The sequence below is a fragment of the Lygodium microphyllum genome, chromosome 8, assembly GCF_053477565.2.
Source record: "Lygodium microphyllum isolate KBCC chromosome 8, Lygodium_microphyllum_v1.1.10, whole genome shotgun sequence".
NCBI classification, from domain to species: Eukaryota; Viridiplantae; Streptophyta; class Polypodiopsida; order Schizaeales; family Lygodiaceae; genus Lygodium; species Lygodium microphyllum.
The window spans coordinates 101,628,099-101,642,434 of NC_141142.1; the positions used below are offsets into that span (position 1 = coordinate 101,628,099).

General features: G+C 41.9%; 1 protein-coding gene across 3 annotated transcripts in view; it reads right to left on the reverse strand.

The window, feature by feature from the left end:
- LOC148032671 (uncharacterized) overlaps positions 1–14,336 on the reverse strand; it is a 69,468-nt gene that overhangs the window by 33,799 nt on the left and 21,333 nt on the right. For all 3 annotated transcript variants that reach the window (XM_087683291.1, XM_087683290.1, XM_087683289.1), the window contains 3 exons: positions 8,522–8,637; positions 655–709; positions 407–527 (listed from right to left, as the gene is read on the reverse strand). In XM_087683291.1, coding sequence (XP_087539417.1) covers positions 407–527; positions 655–709; positions 8,522–8,637 — 292 coding nt within the window. The remainder of the gene's footprint in view (positions 1–406; positions 528–654; positions 710–8,521; positions 8,638–14,336) is intronic.

Genomic DNA, 14,336 nt, shown 5'->3' on the forward strand with positions numbered 1-14,336 from the left:
CCTTCTTGGATGTGAGTTTGTTCCTGCTCACTAGAGCCAATTATTTTAGTCTGGGTTTCTGGTCAAAATTACCCTTTGTTTTCTTGGTGCAGGGATAGGCAGTTGTAAAGGGCAGTCTGTTTCCTGTTGACTTTGGCCAACCAAAGGGTTTCATCAGGTTGATATAGTTTAACATGAGCTGATCAAAAAGAAAGAACACATTCCAGAAGCATATATGGTTGAAACAAAAATAAACATGTCATCGTGAAATATCAAGACATGAAGGGAGGATCAAGTCAGCCTAGCCGCACCACCGTGATACCTTCTCATGCTACATGTTTATGGTAACTTTTCCTAGACAAGGAGAAATCGGAGCTTAATCTAGAAAATGATGCCATGAAACAGGATGAGGCTTGTGACACATTACCTGAACGTAGATCCAGCATTTGAATCAACATAAATGAAATATTGATGCCTGCAACAGCAAATGGGTATTCCCATGTTGCCCTCCGACCTTGTTCCTTATGTAGCAATTTTTTAAATGATTTCTGCATTGTAGATGCAGAAAAGTATGTGACTATCTCAAAGCACATGCCTGATTTACTGTCTTTTCCGTACAAAAGTAACTGAAGTCTAGAAAAAATCAGGTGAAATGGCAAAAGACAGAATGCATACAGGATATTCTTTGGCAAAGAAAATCAGGTTTTCCAATGATATCAGACCACCACCCCTGCATGGCAGCACATGTTTCAGTCCTGAAGGAGGTTTAAATAATTAATTATGCTTGGTTGACAAGCTACAGACTACAGAACAGATATCCCCATCTTTCTAAAGCCATTCTAGGGATTAAGTCGATAAAATGAAATATGATTCACCTAGCTATTTACAATTTTGCTGAAATCTGCCAGTTGAGTATGAGGATTATATTGTCTTGCAATTGTAGGTAATGGAAAACTTAAATTATTTCAAATGTATCAGACAGAAAATTCAACTTTCCTTTGAACATGCATTAACTGTTCTGAAAGAGTGTGAGGGGAGTACTAAAGACTTATAATCAATCTATGACTGAGCATGCACTTTTTCTAGCATGGACATGTTACTGGGCTCTTTGAATAAAGAGATTGGTTGCAATCACATGGTCTTTCGTACAACCCAGTCTAACCTGTACATGTACTATGTCATCTTTGGGCCAATCTCGTCATGAACACCTTGAACAGAAGCAAATACATCAACAACAAATAATTGTCTTCCTTACTGGAATTCTTAGAGAGGCCCCCCTCTCATGAGATCTTTGCACCATACATTGAAAATTTGAGCTTTGCTCAAATTTGTAAATCTCTCTGCACAGCAGCACGAAATTTAAGGTCTTGTCAAGAATCCACCACCTCCAATGATGCTGGTAAGAAACAGTATTAAACCATTACACCATAACCCTATTGAAGTGTGATTTGATCATATGTTGTTGAGTAAGCCCCTGGTACATTATGACGAAGAAAAAACGCTTCATTTATGCACAAATTACTAGAACCACAACCATGAAACTGGCTTATTCTCAAACACACTTTCCACCAAGCTACTATCCTTTTGAAGCTTGACAATATGTTGAGAGTGGAGGATTTCTAAGGATATGTTTGGGCTTATTTCCTAAAGCCCAAATGGGAGGCATTTTCTACTTTCTGTGTATGAAAAGACTTGGTGGAGAATCAGTCCACGTACAGGGTTCAAGGTGTTCGTGCACACCTTGGTGGCGAATTTATGAGTTTAACACGTTCTATGGGCGGCATAGCATTGATGAACTTTGCTAATGCAAGTACCCCATCCGAGAATGGTATGGTGGAATGACTAAATTGGACAATGTTGGAAATGGCTAGTCTTGGGATAAATGCCCTTTTTCCACCTCCGTGTATAGTACACGTACATTATTTAGTTGTACATGTGAATGCACCCTTACGTGCCCTAACTATAAATACATTTTATTTTTTGTATACCAACACATTGTTGGTACACTCAAATCTAATCGTATTGTCACCCTCACTCCTCGAACTGCTGCTCACTCCGCCAGCTGAGCTCCAAAAACTGGTATCAGAGCATAGATTGTGCACGCTTCCTGAGACCACTGGACTGACAAGCAACAATCAGCTCGTGAACAGGTCAATCTCACGGACCACAAGCAGCCGTACAGCAAGCATGTGCAGCAGGCGTGTAGCGTACAGGCGACGGGGCAGTGCCAAGCATGGCAAACCTCAAGCGTGTGGCATGACTGGGCAGCAGCGAGTGACGGGGCAATGGCAGGCGCCAACAGGACCAGCACGGGCCAAGAATGGGCAACAGTTGCTGGACTCGCGATTGACAACCAGCAGTCGCGACGTGACGGGGCAGGGTCAACAGAACCCCCCCCCCCCCCCCCCTTGTCACACCCGTCACTTTCTTTAAACTCAGAAATTTCCTTTTACCTCCTTTTCTTTTAACGGGAGTTCATGCGTGGAAGCACAAGTCTTAGACTTGTGCAAATTTGAGCCCGAAAATTTGGGGCTTTTCCCATATTTAATCCCGTCTATGCTTGACAACAACAATCAGGCTAGAAATTGCAAACATTGCGTGTGGGGACCTCAATCAAATTGGGGATTTCGCCAAATTTGCCGGAATTTCACTCTTTCGAGTAAAATTTCCTCAGCACTATTAGACCTGAAATTTTGGGGCTGTGTGGAGAATTTGGTAAATTTCTGCAATTTTTGCCCGTGTGGTGGCTAGTTCATGTACAAACAACAGATATTTATTACTGTTTGAGGAAGAACAGCAATGTATTTGCTGGTTTAGCTTGTGCTCCTTCAGTCCAGGGCATTTACTCTTGTGTTTGTGATAAAATGGCTGCAACTTCTTCCAGTTCAGACATCAAGAGTTTGATGGAAATCAAACGGTTTGATGGTCACGGCTTTGACCTTTGGAAAGACCGTATGCAGGGCATATTGTTCCGAAAGGATTGTGAGGATGCTTTGCAGGAAGATAAACCCACACAAATGTTTGATGCAGATTGGGCTGGAGTTGACAAAAAGGTTGTGGCTTACATTAAGATGGGTGTCACTGATGACATTTTGGCAGAAATTAAGGGTTTAGATATAGGTTATGCAATATGGGAGGAGCTGAAAACTACCTATGAGATCACCACACCTGTTAATAAAGTGCATTTGATGCGCAAGTTGGTGAATATGCGACTGGATGAGTCAAAGCCCGCAGCTGAGCACTTGAGTGCATTTACTAGAATTTTAAATCAGCTCAAGGGTGCAAATTTGGATTTCGATGATAAGTTTTAGGGCGATCTTTTTTATCATTCTTGGGAGACCTTGGTGGTTTCTCTCAGTAATAACCCCTATCTCTCATATGATGGGGTGAGGGGTTCAATCTTGAATAAAGAAATTAGACATATGTCTAGTGGAGAAGACAGCAACACGGATTATAATGTAAGAGGTAGGGCTGAAAAGAAAAATGCAAATGTTGGACAGAGAAACGGAAGCAAAAGCAAAGGAAAGGAAAGGAGTGACATTACTTGCTATCACTGTGGTCGGAAGGGCCACAAGAAGCCTAATTGCACGTATTACAAGAAGGAACAAGAAAGAAAGAAGAATACAGAAGACAAAAAGAAAAAAGAGAATAAGACAAATGTATTTGAGGCAGCCAAAGGCAAGAAAAAGGCCAATGTGGCCTCTAGCATAGTCATAGAGGAACTTTTGGATATATGAGCCAGAAAGGACTTGATGTCCTTACCTCTTTGAAGAGGGTTGATGGAAAAGGCTCTAAACTTGACTTTTGTAATGAGTGTCAATTTGGAAAGCAAATAAAAATTCCCTTTTACTCTGGTGTCTCTCGTAAGTCCAATGTCTTCGACTTAGTGCATTCAAATGTATGTAGTATGCCCGTAAAATCGTTGGGTGGTGCTGCATATTTTGTCTCCTTTGTTGATGATTGTTCCAAAAAGATTTGGGTTTACCTGTTGAAAAAGAAAAGTGAAGTGCTTGCTGTTTTTAAAACTTTTCATGCATTTGTGACCACTTAGACAAGTAGAAAGCTGAAATGCTTGAGAACTGATATAGGGGGTGAGTTCACATCTACTGAATTCAAGTCTTTTTGTAACTTGCATGGAATTAAGAGGGAGTTTACAACTCCTTACAGCCCTTCTTCAAATGGGGTGCTGAAAGATATAATATGACTATGCGAAAGAGTGCGGTGCATGCTGTCCACTTCTAATCTCCCTCATGAATTTTGGGGAGAGGCACTCAAAACCGTGGTTCATATTTGCAACCGCTCTCTAAACATGTCCTTAAATAATGGCATCCTTGAGGCAGTTTGGTTTGGCAAATCGGCCTCATAGCAGCAAAGCAAATCCTTACATTGGTTCTACTATGGACCAACCTTGCGATCAACTCAATTCTAAAGCACGACCTTTTCTCTTTACAAGTCTATAAGATTCTGTCATTGTGCATATGCACAAACTTTGGACTACAACAAAGTGTTGAGTGACAAAGCTCTCTTCTTTGCACCATCAAAAGTCCTTTGCTCACCGTATCACCATAGAGAAGAAACTTTGAATGCTTTCTATTGATGACTTCCTTTCTATGCATAATCATATCAACAAAATGGAGGACATGCGGGATGAGCTAGCATCCCTTAATAGAATAATCTCATCGAAGGACATGATGATGACTCTTATTCTCAGTTGTTGTCACAAGGATGTGAAATTTTGATGCTTTGCTTAGCATTTGATTAAGTGTTAATCAAATGTGAAAATGTGAGATGTACATGTGATGTGCAAGTTAGTTATTTCACAATGATAAGCCAAGGACCCTAAGAAAGCAATTATTTGTCCCATGCAATTTTAGTACCACATCCCTCAAAGATCGAAAGAAAATAGAATTAATGTCATCGGTGACATTAGGAACTAGGCATTAATTAATCAATATCAATTCAAGGTTAATAAATGCACACGAATACTTGGATGAAAATTTGGCCTAGCCAATTGAATTGTTGGTTGGTATGGTCAATTTTCTAAGCAAGAATTAATCATTAAATTAATTTTCAGTATTAAAATTCTGAAAAGTAGTTTACTTGGAGAAAAATTTGCTGAAAAATGCAATAAGAAGCCTGCCACTTGGCAAAATTTTCCCATGCAAGTGAAGAAAAGGCTATTGGAGCATCATTCCAACATGAGGAAACTTGGGAGAGGAAGAGAGAGGGCTGTTTTTGCAATTTTCCAGCCATTGGTAATCAGCCTAGCCATTGGAGACTATCAAAGAGCTGCCCCCAGCTAGTCAAAAGGCCATTAGAGGCACATGACAGCCCCTGTAGAATACCTACATACAAGTGACAGTAAGTTTGAGGCCCACAAGGGTAGATGACTGCAGGTGGGACTTCTTTTGATGGTGGGTTGCAGTCAATCAACCATTCATAGCAGGAAAGCATTAAATTTCAGTCAATTTTGGTAATGAAACTTTGAAATTTCTCTCTCCAACTTCCTCTCCATTCTATCAAACAATTCATAGCTTCTCTCAAGATCTCAACCAAATCCAATCCCAAGAGGATGCAACTGAAGAATTTCTACTGCTAAACCATGATTTACAACAGAAATTACGTTTGCCACCCACCCTAGGAAGACTGCTTAAAATTTAGGGCCTAGTGCTTGAAATTCAGCAGCTGAAATATGGAGATTTCAGAAAATTTCAAGAGGCCAACATGCCAACATTAAGTGTGGGGTAGAATTTGTTGTCCAAGGTCTGAAGGCCAATCTCCAAGCAAACCAAGGGGGCTAATTAATTCGAAGGCTTGTTGGTTGCTATTGACAACAAAATGTACTGAAGATTGAAGAAGATCAAGCTAGAGCTCATTGAGTTACATTTGAGATGAAAATAAGTATGAAAGTTTTATATACTTATAGCATATGACTCATATGACATAGAAAACATAGATTGGCATCATCAATTAATATATACAATGTAAATGAACATTCGACATAGCATTAATATTTGCATGCATCATGTTCCCCTCCTTGCCCAACATTAACTTTAGTTGGAAAAGGAGCAATTAATATATGCAATCATCATGGATAACACCCAAAACAAAACTCCAACAATCAATGCCAATATCCATGTCAACCTGTTAAATGAATCCATGATAAACAATGATTACAAAAGTTCCAAGACATTTAGGGTAAGGCATTTGTGAAAGTTTAAATAGGTGTTTCATATGTATATGAAAAGCCTAGGTATGGTACGGTTTCTTAACCTTATGAAATGGGTTTCTTGGCAACTATGCGCAAGACGCACCAAGTTTGGGACCAATTGGATATCCAATATCTAAGATTAAGTGGTAACATTTGCATTTTCACTCTATGTGAATTTTATACTTGTTGTAAGTAGTGTTAAATCAGGTTATTTACCACCCTATCCAAGAAGGAAGTCTGCTTTCATTTGCCCTCTCCCAATTATGATGCCTTCTATACCAGCTTGCTTATTGCCTCCAGGATTCAGGAGACTCTTCTATGGGAAGAGCTAGCTTGTTTTGAAGCACAAAGAGTGACTCAAGGAGATTGGTACTAGTGGATCCAACCTTACTAAGGATTTCAGGAGAAGGACAAAAAGGGCAAGAACAGGAAAAAGAAGCAGCACGTTACACATTCGGAGTCTTCCTCAAGCTTTGATACAAATTCAAAGGAGCCTAAATGCCCACGCTATGGGAAGGGTACTCACCCCAAAGAGAAATGTTGGAAGAAATACCCTCACCCTTTTGGAGCATATTTGAGTTTTTATTGCCTTTGGCATGGTAAAGTTCTCTTGTGAATGGGCAAAGGAAGTTTTTATCCAGCTGCCTTTCAAAACCAAAGGGGGCCTATCCCGCACGTGTGAAGTTATTCAAAGGCAAGCAGGATGTCTCCCGGGGTTGGCACGGAGGAGTTCGTGCCTTGATGGACCACAAAGTCTCAATTTTACCAAATATTCCCCAAGAACAGAAACTCAATGGAGAAAACTACAGCATTGGCAAGTGATGATGGAAGCTATCTTGGATTCCTATGATCTCACAAAGCTCATGATTGAAACCATTGACCGTCCAACAACCAAGGAGTCTTCAACTCTTTCTCAAATTGAGAAATCACAATTGGAGAAGGCCCAAGCACAGTAGGACAAGCTGAATGCTCGCATTTGCTCATTCCTTTTCCTCTTGTGCATACTTGCTCTATCATTGCTCACATCAGATATGCATCTTGATCAGTTGAATCCAAATAAAACCTATGAAGAGGGTCTCCTTCCAGTTGCAAATGCGGACTTTGGACCCAAACAAGTCTACATCTATGCGGGATCACATCAGTGGACTCTAGCAACTACAAATGGAGATTCTAAATGCTAGAAAGATGATCTGTTCTGGATGGAGGTTTCTACTCTTCTTTGATTACCTCAGGCATACAAATATCATCAAGTGGGAGGAATTGGTTCTTATGGTCTTGGACCAAGAGGAGCAATTCAAGATCCTAAATCTTCAAAGATTGGAGGCTCTTATGGGTCACGGTTCCAAAGACAAAAAGAAGGGCAAAGATGAGAAGAAGGATGACAAGTACAAGAAGGAGAAAGACAACATGCCATATATGTGGCAGTTTGGTCATTGGAAGAAGGATTGCCCATTGAAATGCCAGGAAGACAAGAAGGGGAAACAAAAGAAGGATTCCGAGTCATCAAGAGCAGCCGCTGGCCCCTCTTGATTAGCTTTTGTTCATCAAGAAGTGATTGAGGTACCTTCTACATCTAAAGCAACGTTAATGGCCCCACATTCTCCTGAATGGAGTGGCACTTCCCACCACATGACCCCATCCAAGGAAGTCATTGCCCGCTTGCATTCGATCGGAGCGCATATTCTTATTGGAGACAGTTCTTTAGTCCTGATCTAGGGCATTGGTGAGATGTAGATTATTCCCAATGGACATGGTAATGTTCATTCATCAGAGGTCTTATATGTCCCCAGTCTTGGCTACCACTTACTCCCAGTGAGCAAGATATGTGAACTTGGCCTTATAGTGGAATTCGATGCTATATCCTTCAAGACTCCAAGACGGACAGACTAGACAGGTGGTGTGTCAAGGGAAGGAGGACAACAATGTCTACAAGCTTTGGAATGTTCTATCAAGGTTAACCTTGCACATTCAATCTTATTCAGTCTCTCTCACAACTTGAATTGTTGGAAAAATACAAAGTTCAAACTAACATAAACTGGTGGAGCAATAGCATTCCATGCATTGGAATGATGGAGTTCAGTCATAACTGGCAGCTGGTAACATCATGCATTTAGAAATAAGTAAGTACGACATTTCCTTACATTATAGACTCACACACACTTCAAGTTTCAATTAGAAATTTTCTGACTGCTTTGGTATAAGATATATCAATAACATAGAGTATATCCTAATGTGTAAATAACATTCACACTCATTTACTGCGTTAACCACAACACCACCTTGGTAGGAACAGAATCAGCTGAGTACATGAAAGCTTATGTTAACATGTACCTGAAATCAGTGGATGGATCCTTGCCTTGCCAACCCATTTCTTTCCACTGCTCTGACACAAGCCCATTCAGCTGCAAATCTGGAAAAGACTCTGCCCATAACTCTCGAAGAGCTTCCTAGACAAGAGAACCATCAAGCATTTGTTCAGTATTGCAGCTTATTTTTCTGCACAATTACCATGACAGTGGCCCTACAATGATCATCTGCATTTTCACTGAAACAAACTACATGGTATAAAAACATTGCAAATGCTGATTAATAGACTGCAAGTGATTTTCACTTGCACAGACTTTTTGCAGAAGAATGACAAGCTTGAAAAACATGAAGACACGCAGAACAGTGAAGGCATGCATAAATTGCCTTGAAGGTAATATTTCTGTGAAAAGAATGTGCAATATCAACAATAACATAGAGCAATATGTTTTAATATGTTTTACATACTAAAGTAATTTGTAATGATGTGTGAACACACTTAGCACTCCCTCCTTAAGAGTTTTGCCCCTTGGGCTTGTGCAGACCCTACTCTTGTCCATTTTAGGGTTGCATACCTATCTTTTGGTCTTCTTCCTTGTCATTACCTTTGCTAGCATTGTGGGCTTCTTCTTACTACTCCAGTCTTTCTTATAATCTTGTTTTGACCTGTTGCATTGTTTCCAACAATTGGTATCAAAGCACCCCCTCTACAAGCTCCTTTCACACAAGTGCACATGAGATTGGATATTTGGACTCACCTCTCAAAGATGTGTGTAACCTAGAGGGTGCTCTCAACCAAATTTCAAGTGTTTTCTGCAACCCTATTGTTGAGAAACCCTTCACCTGCGTTTTTGCATTTCTGTGTTTTGCGTTTAGGGTGCAGCCCCAAAAAGGGGCGCCATCCTAGACTGACTGTGCCTATTTATAGGCCACTCTCTCATTCATTCCTCACAGTTGATTCATTCAGTCCGTCACCTCTTCTCTCCAGCCTCTCCACTACCCTCACACCCCTTCAGGAAGACATTGCGGTTCGTGGTTCGTGGCTATCTTCGTCATCATCCTTGTACTACAGCACCCTTGTTCCCTTGTATCACATTCACTCCATGATTTAGAACTTCATCATTCCATTCATCAGAGTTTCTTCTCTCTTCTCTTCTCTTCTCCATGTTTGCCGAGTTCACTCTGTGTTCCTCCCCGCAAACCCTACTGTCTCACTGGTATGTCATATTTTGACATGGTATTAGAGCTGAATCTGCTCACCTAGCAACGAAGATCCTCCACTCCAGTGAAGGCAAAGACCAGTGGCAGGTTCGGCATCCACTTCTCTTCTTCTTCCACTGCATCAACATCTCGTTTTTGCAGGTTTCAGGTGTTTTCAGCTTGCTGCCCACACCCTTTCGCGGAGGACATGGCAGTCTCAGCTGTCCCTTGCTCTCATCTACAGTCTGGCGCCTGTTTCTAGCCTTCCACCCATAGTTTTCAGCTATTTACAACAAAGCGACTATTGTTGATCACTCTCCATTCAGAAAACAATCTCGTTTTTGCAGATTTCAGGTATTTCAGCTTGCTACCCACACCTCAGACGCGGAGGATATCGTGGTCCAAGTTGGCCATTGCTGTCTCCAATAGTCTGGCCCCTGTTTCCAACCTACCACACACTGTTTGGAGCTGATTTCAACATGCTGACTATTGCTGCTGGTTTTTCTTGCGTTTTGTCTTTCTCTCTCCTCCTCATCAGAGAAGACAAAGACCAGTGGCGGGTTCGGCATCAACATTTTATTTCTCTATCATTTCCACTGCGCATTGGGAGATATCTTTTTTCTCCCTCCCACCCTCCCTTCTCTAGTTTGCCACACCGGTACCATGGCGTCTCCATTGACAAATTGCCCTTCTATTGGGTGCTACTACTACGGCATGAACGGTCATCCCACCGAAGACTATCGACATCGACCTTTGCTCCCTACCCCTCCGGAGTATATGCGTCTTTCACCAAGCATTTCTTATGCCACCTCTCCTTTCTAGGCCACAGAGATCGTTTTGCATCGACTATCGGAGTATTATGCTCAAGGCAATAAGCCGCACCTGACGTGCACTAAGTCCTTTCGAGCACACGTAGGCTCTAAGAACTTACGAGGCCATAAGCCCTCTTGGAGACCACCCCACTGTACGGAGGTTTCCCCCACCCACTTCCCAGTAGAGTGGCTTCCCTAGCCCACATCTCCTCCACAGTCCACTCTTCTGAGAGCTCGCAACTATTCCCCACCTTTGGCTCATCCTAAGCCTCCTTCTTCCCCACCCTCTTCCACTCAGGTTCAAGAGGCCACTTTTGGGTGCTTCCCGACTTCTTCTTCAAAGCACCAAATACCTTCTTCGGCACAACCGGCGGCACTTCATCATCAAATGCTTCACAGTCCGTGAGCCATGAGTGGTTGGATTCCCTTTCTCTCTCAGACTCGGATTCAAAGGGGGATTTTCTTACTCCTCTAAGGCTTCCAGTTCTTCTTCGGCTTCAAAGGGGGCTCCTACTTCTACTCCTTCCGATTCAGAGAGGGACCCTATGTGCCATGAAGTTCTTCACACACCACCACCTTTCACTTTTCGAGGAGTGGCTCTCCTTTGAGCAGTCATTTCCTCTACTTATATCCATGATCTAGAGGATCTACCTAGATCGGGGCCCTTGGATCTTCAGCCGTGACTTGGTGGCTAGGCCTTCATATTCCTTCCAGCATGGAGTCACGGAGCTAGTGGCTTCTCTCCCGAGGTCAAGTTTCGGGTTCTACAGTTCATCCAGCCTCCTAACTATCTTCAAAGGTTTCTTTTCAGGTGGTATTCTCAGATTACAGGGTGGATCTTCTTCATCCCTTGGTCAGCATGGAGCCACCTCCCGAGATCGAGAACAAGCATATCCTTATGGTTCTCGGCACCACAAAAAGTTCGACATTCCTCCTATGCATTGCATGTTTTCATCATCTTTGTACTAGGGCGCTTGGGCAAGTGAACAATTTTCCCATGAGGGACATTGTCCAAGTGGCACCTACTGCATGAGCATTCTTCAACATGTAGCATTCCATCTCCACCTCACTCTTCTCTTCTTCCCCTTTTTGGACCTAAGAGGGGGTGTTGAGAAACCCTTCACCTGCAGTTTGCGCTTTTGTGTTTGCAGCCCCAAAAAGGGGCACCATCCTAGACTGACTGTGCCTATTTATAGACCACTCTCTCATTCATTCCTCATGGCTGATTCATTCAGTCCGTCACCTCTTCTCTCCAGCCTCTCCACTACCCTCACACCCCTTCAAGAGGACATTGCAGTTCATGGTTCGTGGTTGTCTTCATCATCTTCCTTGTGCTACACCACCCTTGTTCCCTTGTAACACATTCACTCCGTGATTCAGAACTTCATCGTTCCATTCATCAAAGTTTCTTCTCTCTTCTCTTCTCTTCTCCATGTTTGCCGAGTTCACTCCGTGTTCCTCCCCGCAAACCCTATTGTCTCGCTGGTACGTCATCTTTTGACACCTATGACTCATATCTGCTAATTTTGAGCCATCTTGCTACATTGCAGTGAGACCAATTCCTGCATCAAGACAAGTTCACACTCTCCTAACTCAGCAAACTCACTTTTATCATTGCTGGTATGGTCTTTTCTATACTTCACACTCCTTTTTGCATTCTGCAGTATGTACAACAAATACAGCAGTCGTTGCCATGTTGCAAGTAGACATCTTGCCTTTCTGATTTGGGGATATGTTGTAGTTGTTTCTTGAGCAATTTCAAGTCAAGTTACACTCTCCAACCCCACCAAACTCACTTTTATCATTGCGGTTATGGTTTCTTATATACTCCACACTGCTTTTTTTCATTTTGTAGTATGTACAATAAATGCAACAGTCATGGCCATGTTGAAAGTAGACATATTGCTTAAGTGATCTGCAATGATGTATCAATGCAGTTAGTTTACGACAAGCATCTCTAAGAGTGTGCGACAAAAGAACAACATGAAGACAAAGACAAAAGGGAAGAGAAAGACTGCAATGAAAGAAGAGAATGGAAGAAGACAATCTGCACTGAACTCCAAAAGAATGCTGAATACAACGTGGACTGATAAGTTCCTGCATGCAGCCCAAAGCGTTAGTGAGGGCACCAGAACTGATGACGAAAGGAAGTAGCACATGATGGAGGAGAACAACAAGGTGTTGGTGTGTGCTGAATTTGCAAAAGAACGAGGACCAGTCACTAGCGGCACTCCTACAAATAGCAGAAAATGCTAAACACTGGCTGATTGCTGCATACCAGTGACATAAATGCTAGCTGACTGCATAATCGGTAATAAAATAATGAAGAAAAATTGATTGTCAAAACAACCAGCTGTTTCCCTCATCTGCTTCTAATGTAAACACAGCCTCCAGCCACACTAAAAAAGAAATGCACTGGGCTGGATAACAACCTCAACTAGTGTGAACACACTAAAATACTCAATGTAATGCATTGTACTGCACACCCTAGAATGGGCAGAAAACAACCACACATCCCATGTCTCTGTCAAACTCTAATGGAGCTAAATCACTCCCTACAATGATCAAGTCATCCACATAAAGGATGACTAAAACACATTTCTAACCCTCAACCTTATGATAAAGGTTGGAATCATGGTCTTATCAGTGGGAGCCACTCCATAGAAAGAGTCAATTGATCCACCAATACCAAGCCCTAGGAGCTTGCTTCGGGCCACAGAGGACCTTCTGCAACCTATAGGCATGATCCTCCTTACCTTGCAGACTATTAAGCTTTAAAAAAATGCATTACACATTAAATCTTCACTAGCTCATTAAAACAGCCCCAAAACCCAAAGATTACCAAAATTTCTGTGTCCCATGATCCAAAACCCTAATTTTGGGAGGATCCACATCTATGAATAAGAAGCTTCCCAATCTCTCTCTTCATCCCTTTTTTGCAATTCACCATTAGCCCTCTTCCTCCGGTGGCTGTCAAGCCATCCACGACTACTATCACATTAGCAGTAGCACCTTGCGACCTAATACAAGCTCCTACCAACCACTTGGTGCAAGAAGAGGTGGATGTACCTCCTGTGATAGAAATGATGATGTAACCCTTGCTTGAAGAAAGTGCATAAATGAAAGTGGGTATAGCACCATTCCCTAGTCAATTGGAAAAGCCAATGGATCCAATAAAGGGATATGACTTGGTCAAGGACCTAGACACCTTCCATCCTAACTTAACATTTTGTCAACTGCTAATGCTATCCCCCAGTTGTCAAAAAAGGTTTAAAAGTATTCTCATGTGATGACATGGTCCAAGGATTACCAACCCTGCAACTGTTACAAAACCCAACAGAGCCCTAGATATCGTTTTTCTCTATTTGTGTTTTGACATTTTTGTTTGAGTTATTGTGTTTAAGTTGTGTATGTATATTCTATGTTGCATAACTTCATACACAGAAGAACCAAGAAGCTAATCAACATAAATCTCCTCCTTAAGAATGCCATTCACAAAGGAAGATTTCACATCCATCTAAAAAATGAGCTAACAATGATGGGCTATGAGAGCCAAGAGCCTGAGTAGTAAACATACAAGCTATCAATGCAAAAGTCTTTGAGCAATCCAAGTCTACCCTCTATGCAAAACCCTTGGCAACAAGCCTAGTTTGTGCTTGTCCAAGTACCATTAGCTAGGTATATTTAGTCTTATAGTCCTGTGAGAGTGCACAACGGAAGAGACGAACATGGAGAGACAAAGAGAGAGGAAGAGAAAGCAAGAAGAGAATAATGATCTACACTAAACAATGAGGAAGGCTGAATACAATGAGGATTGATCAATCCCTACA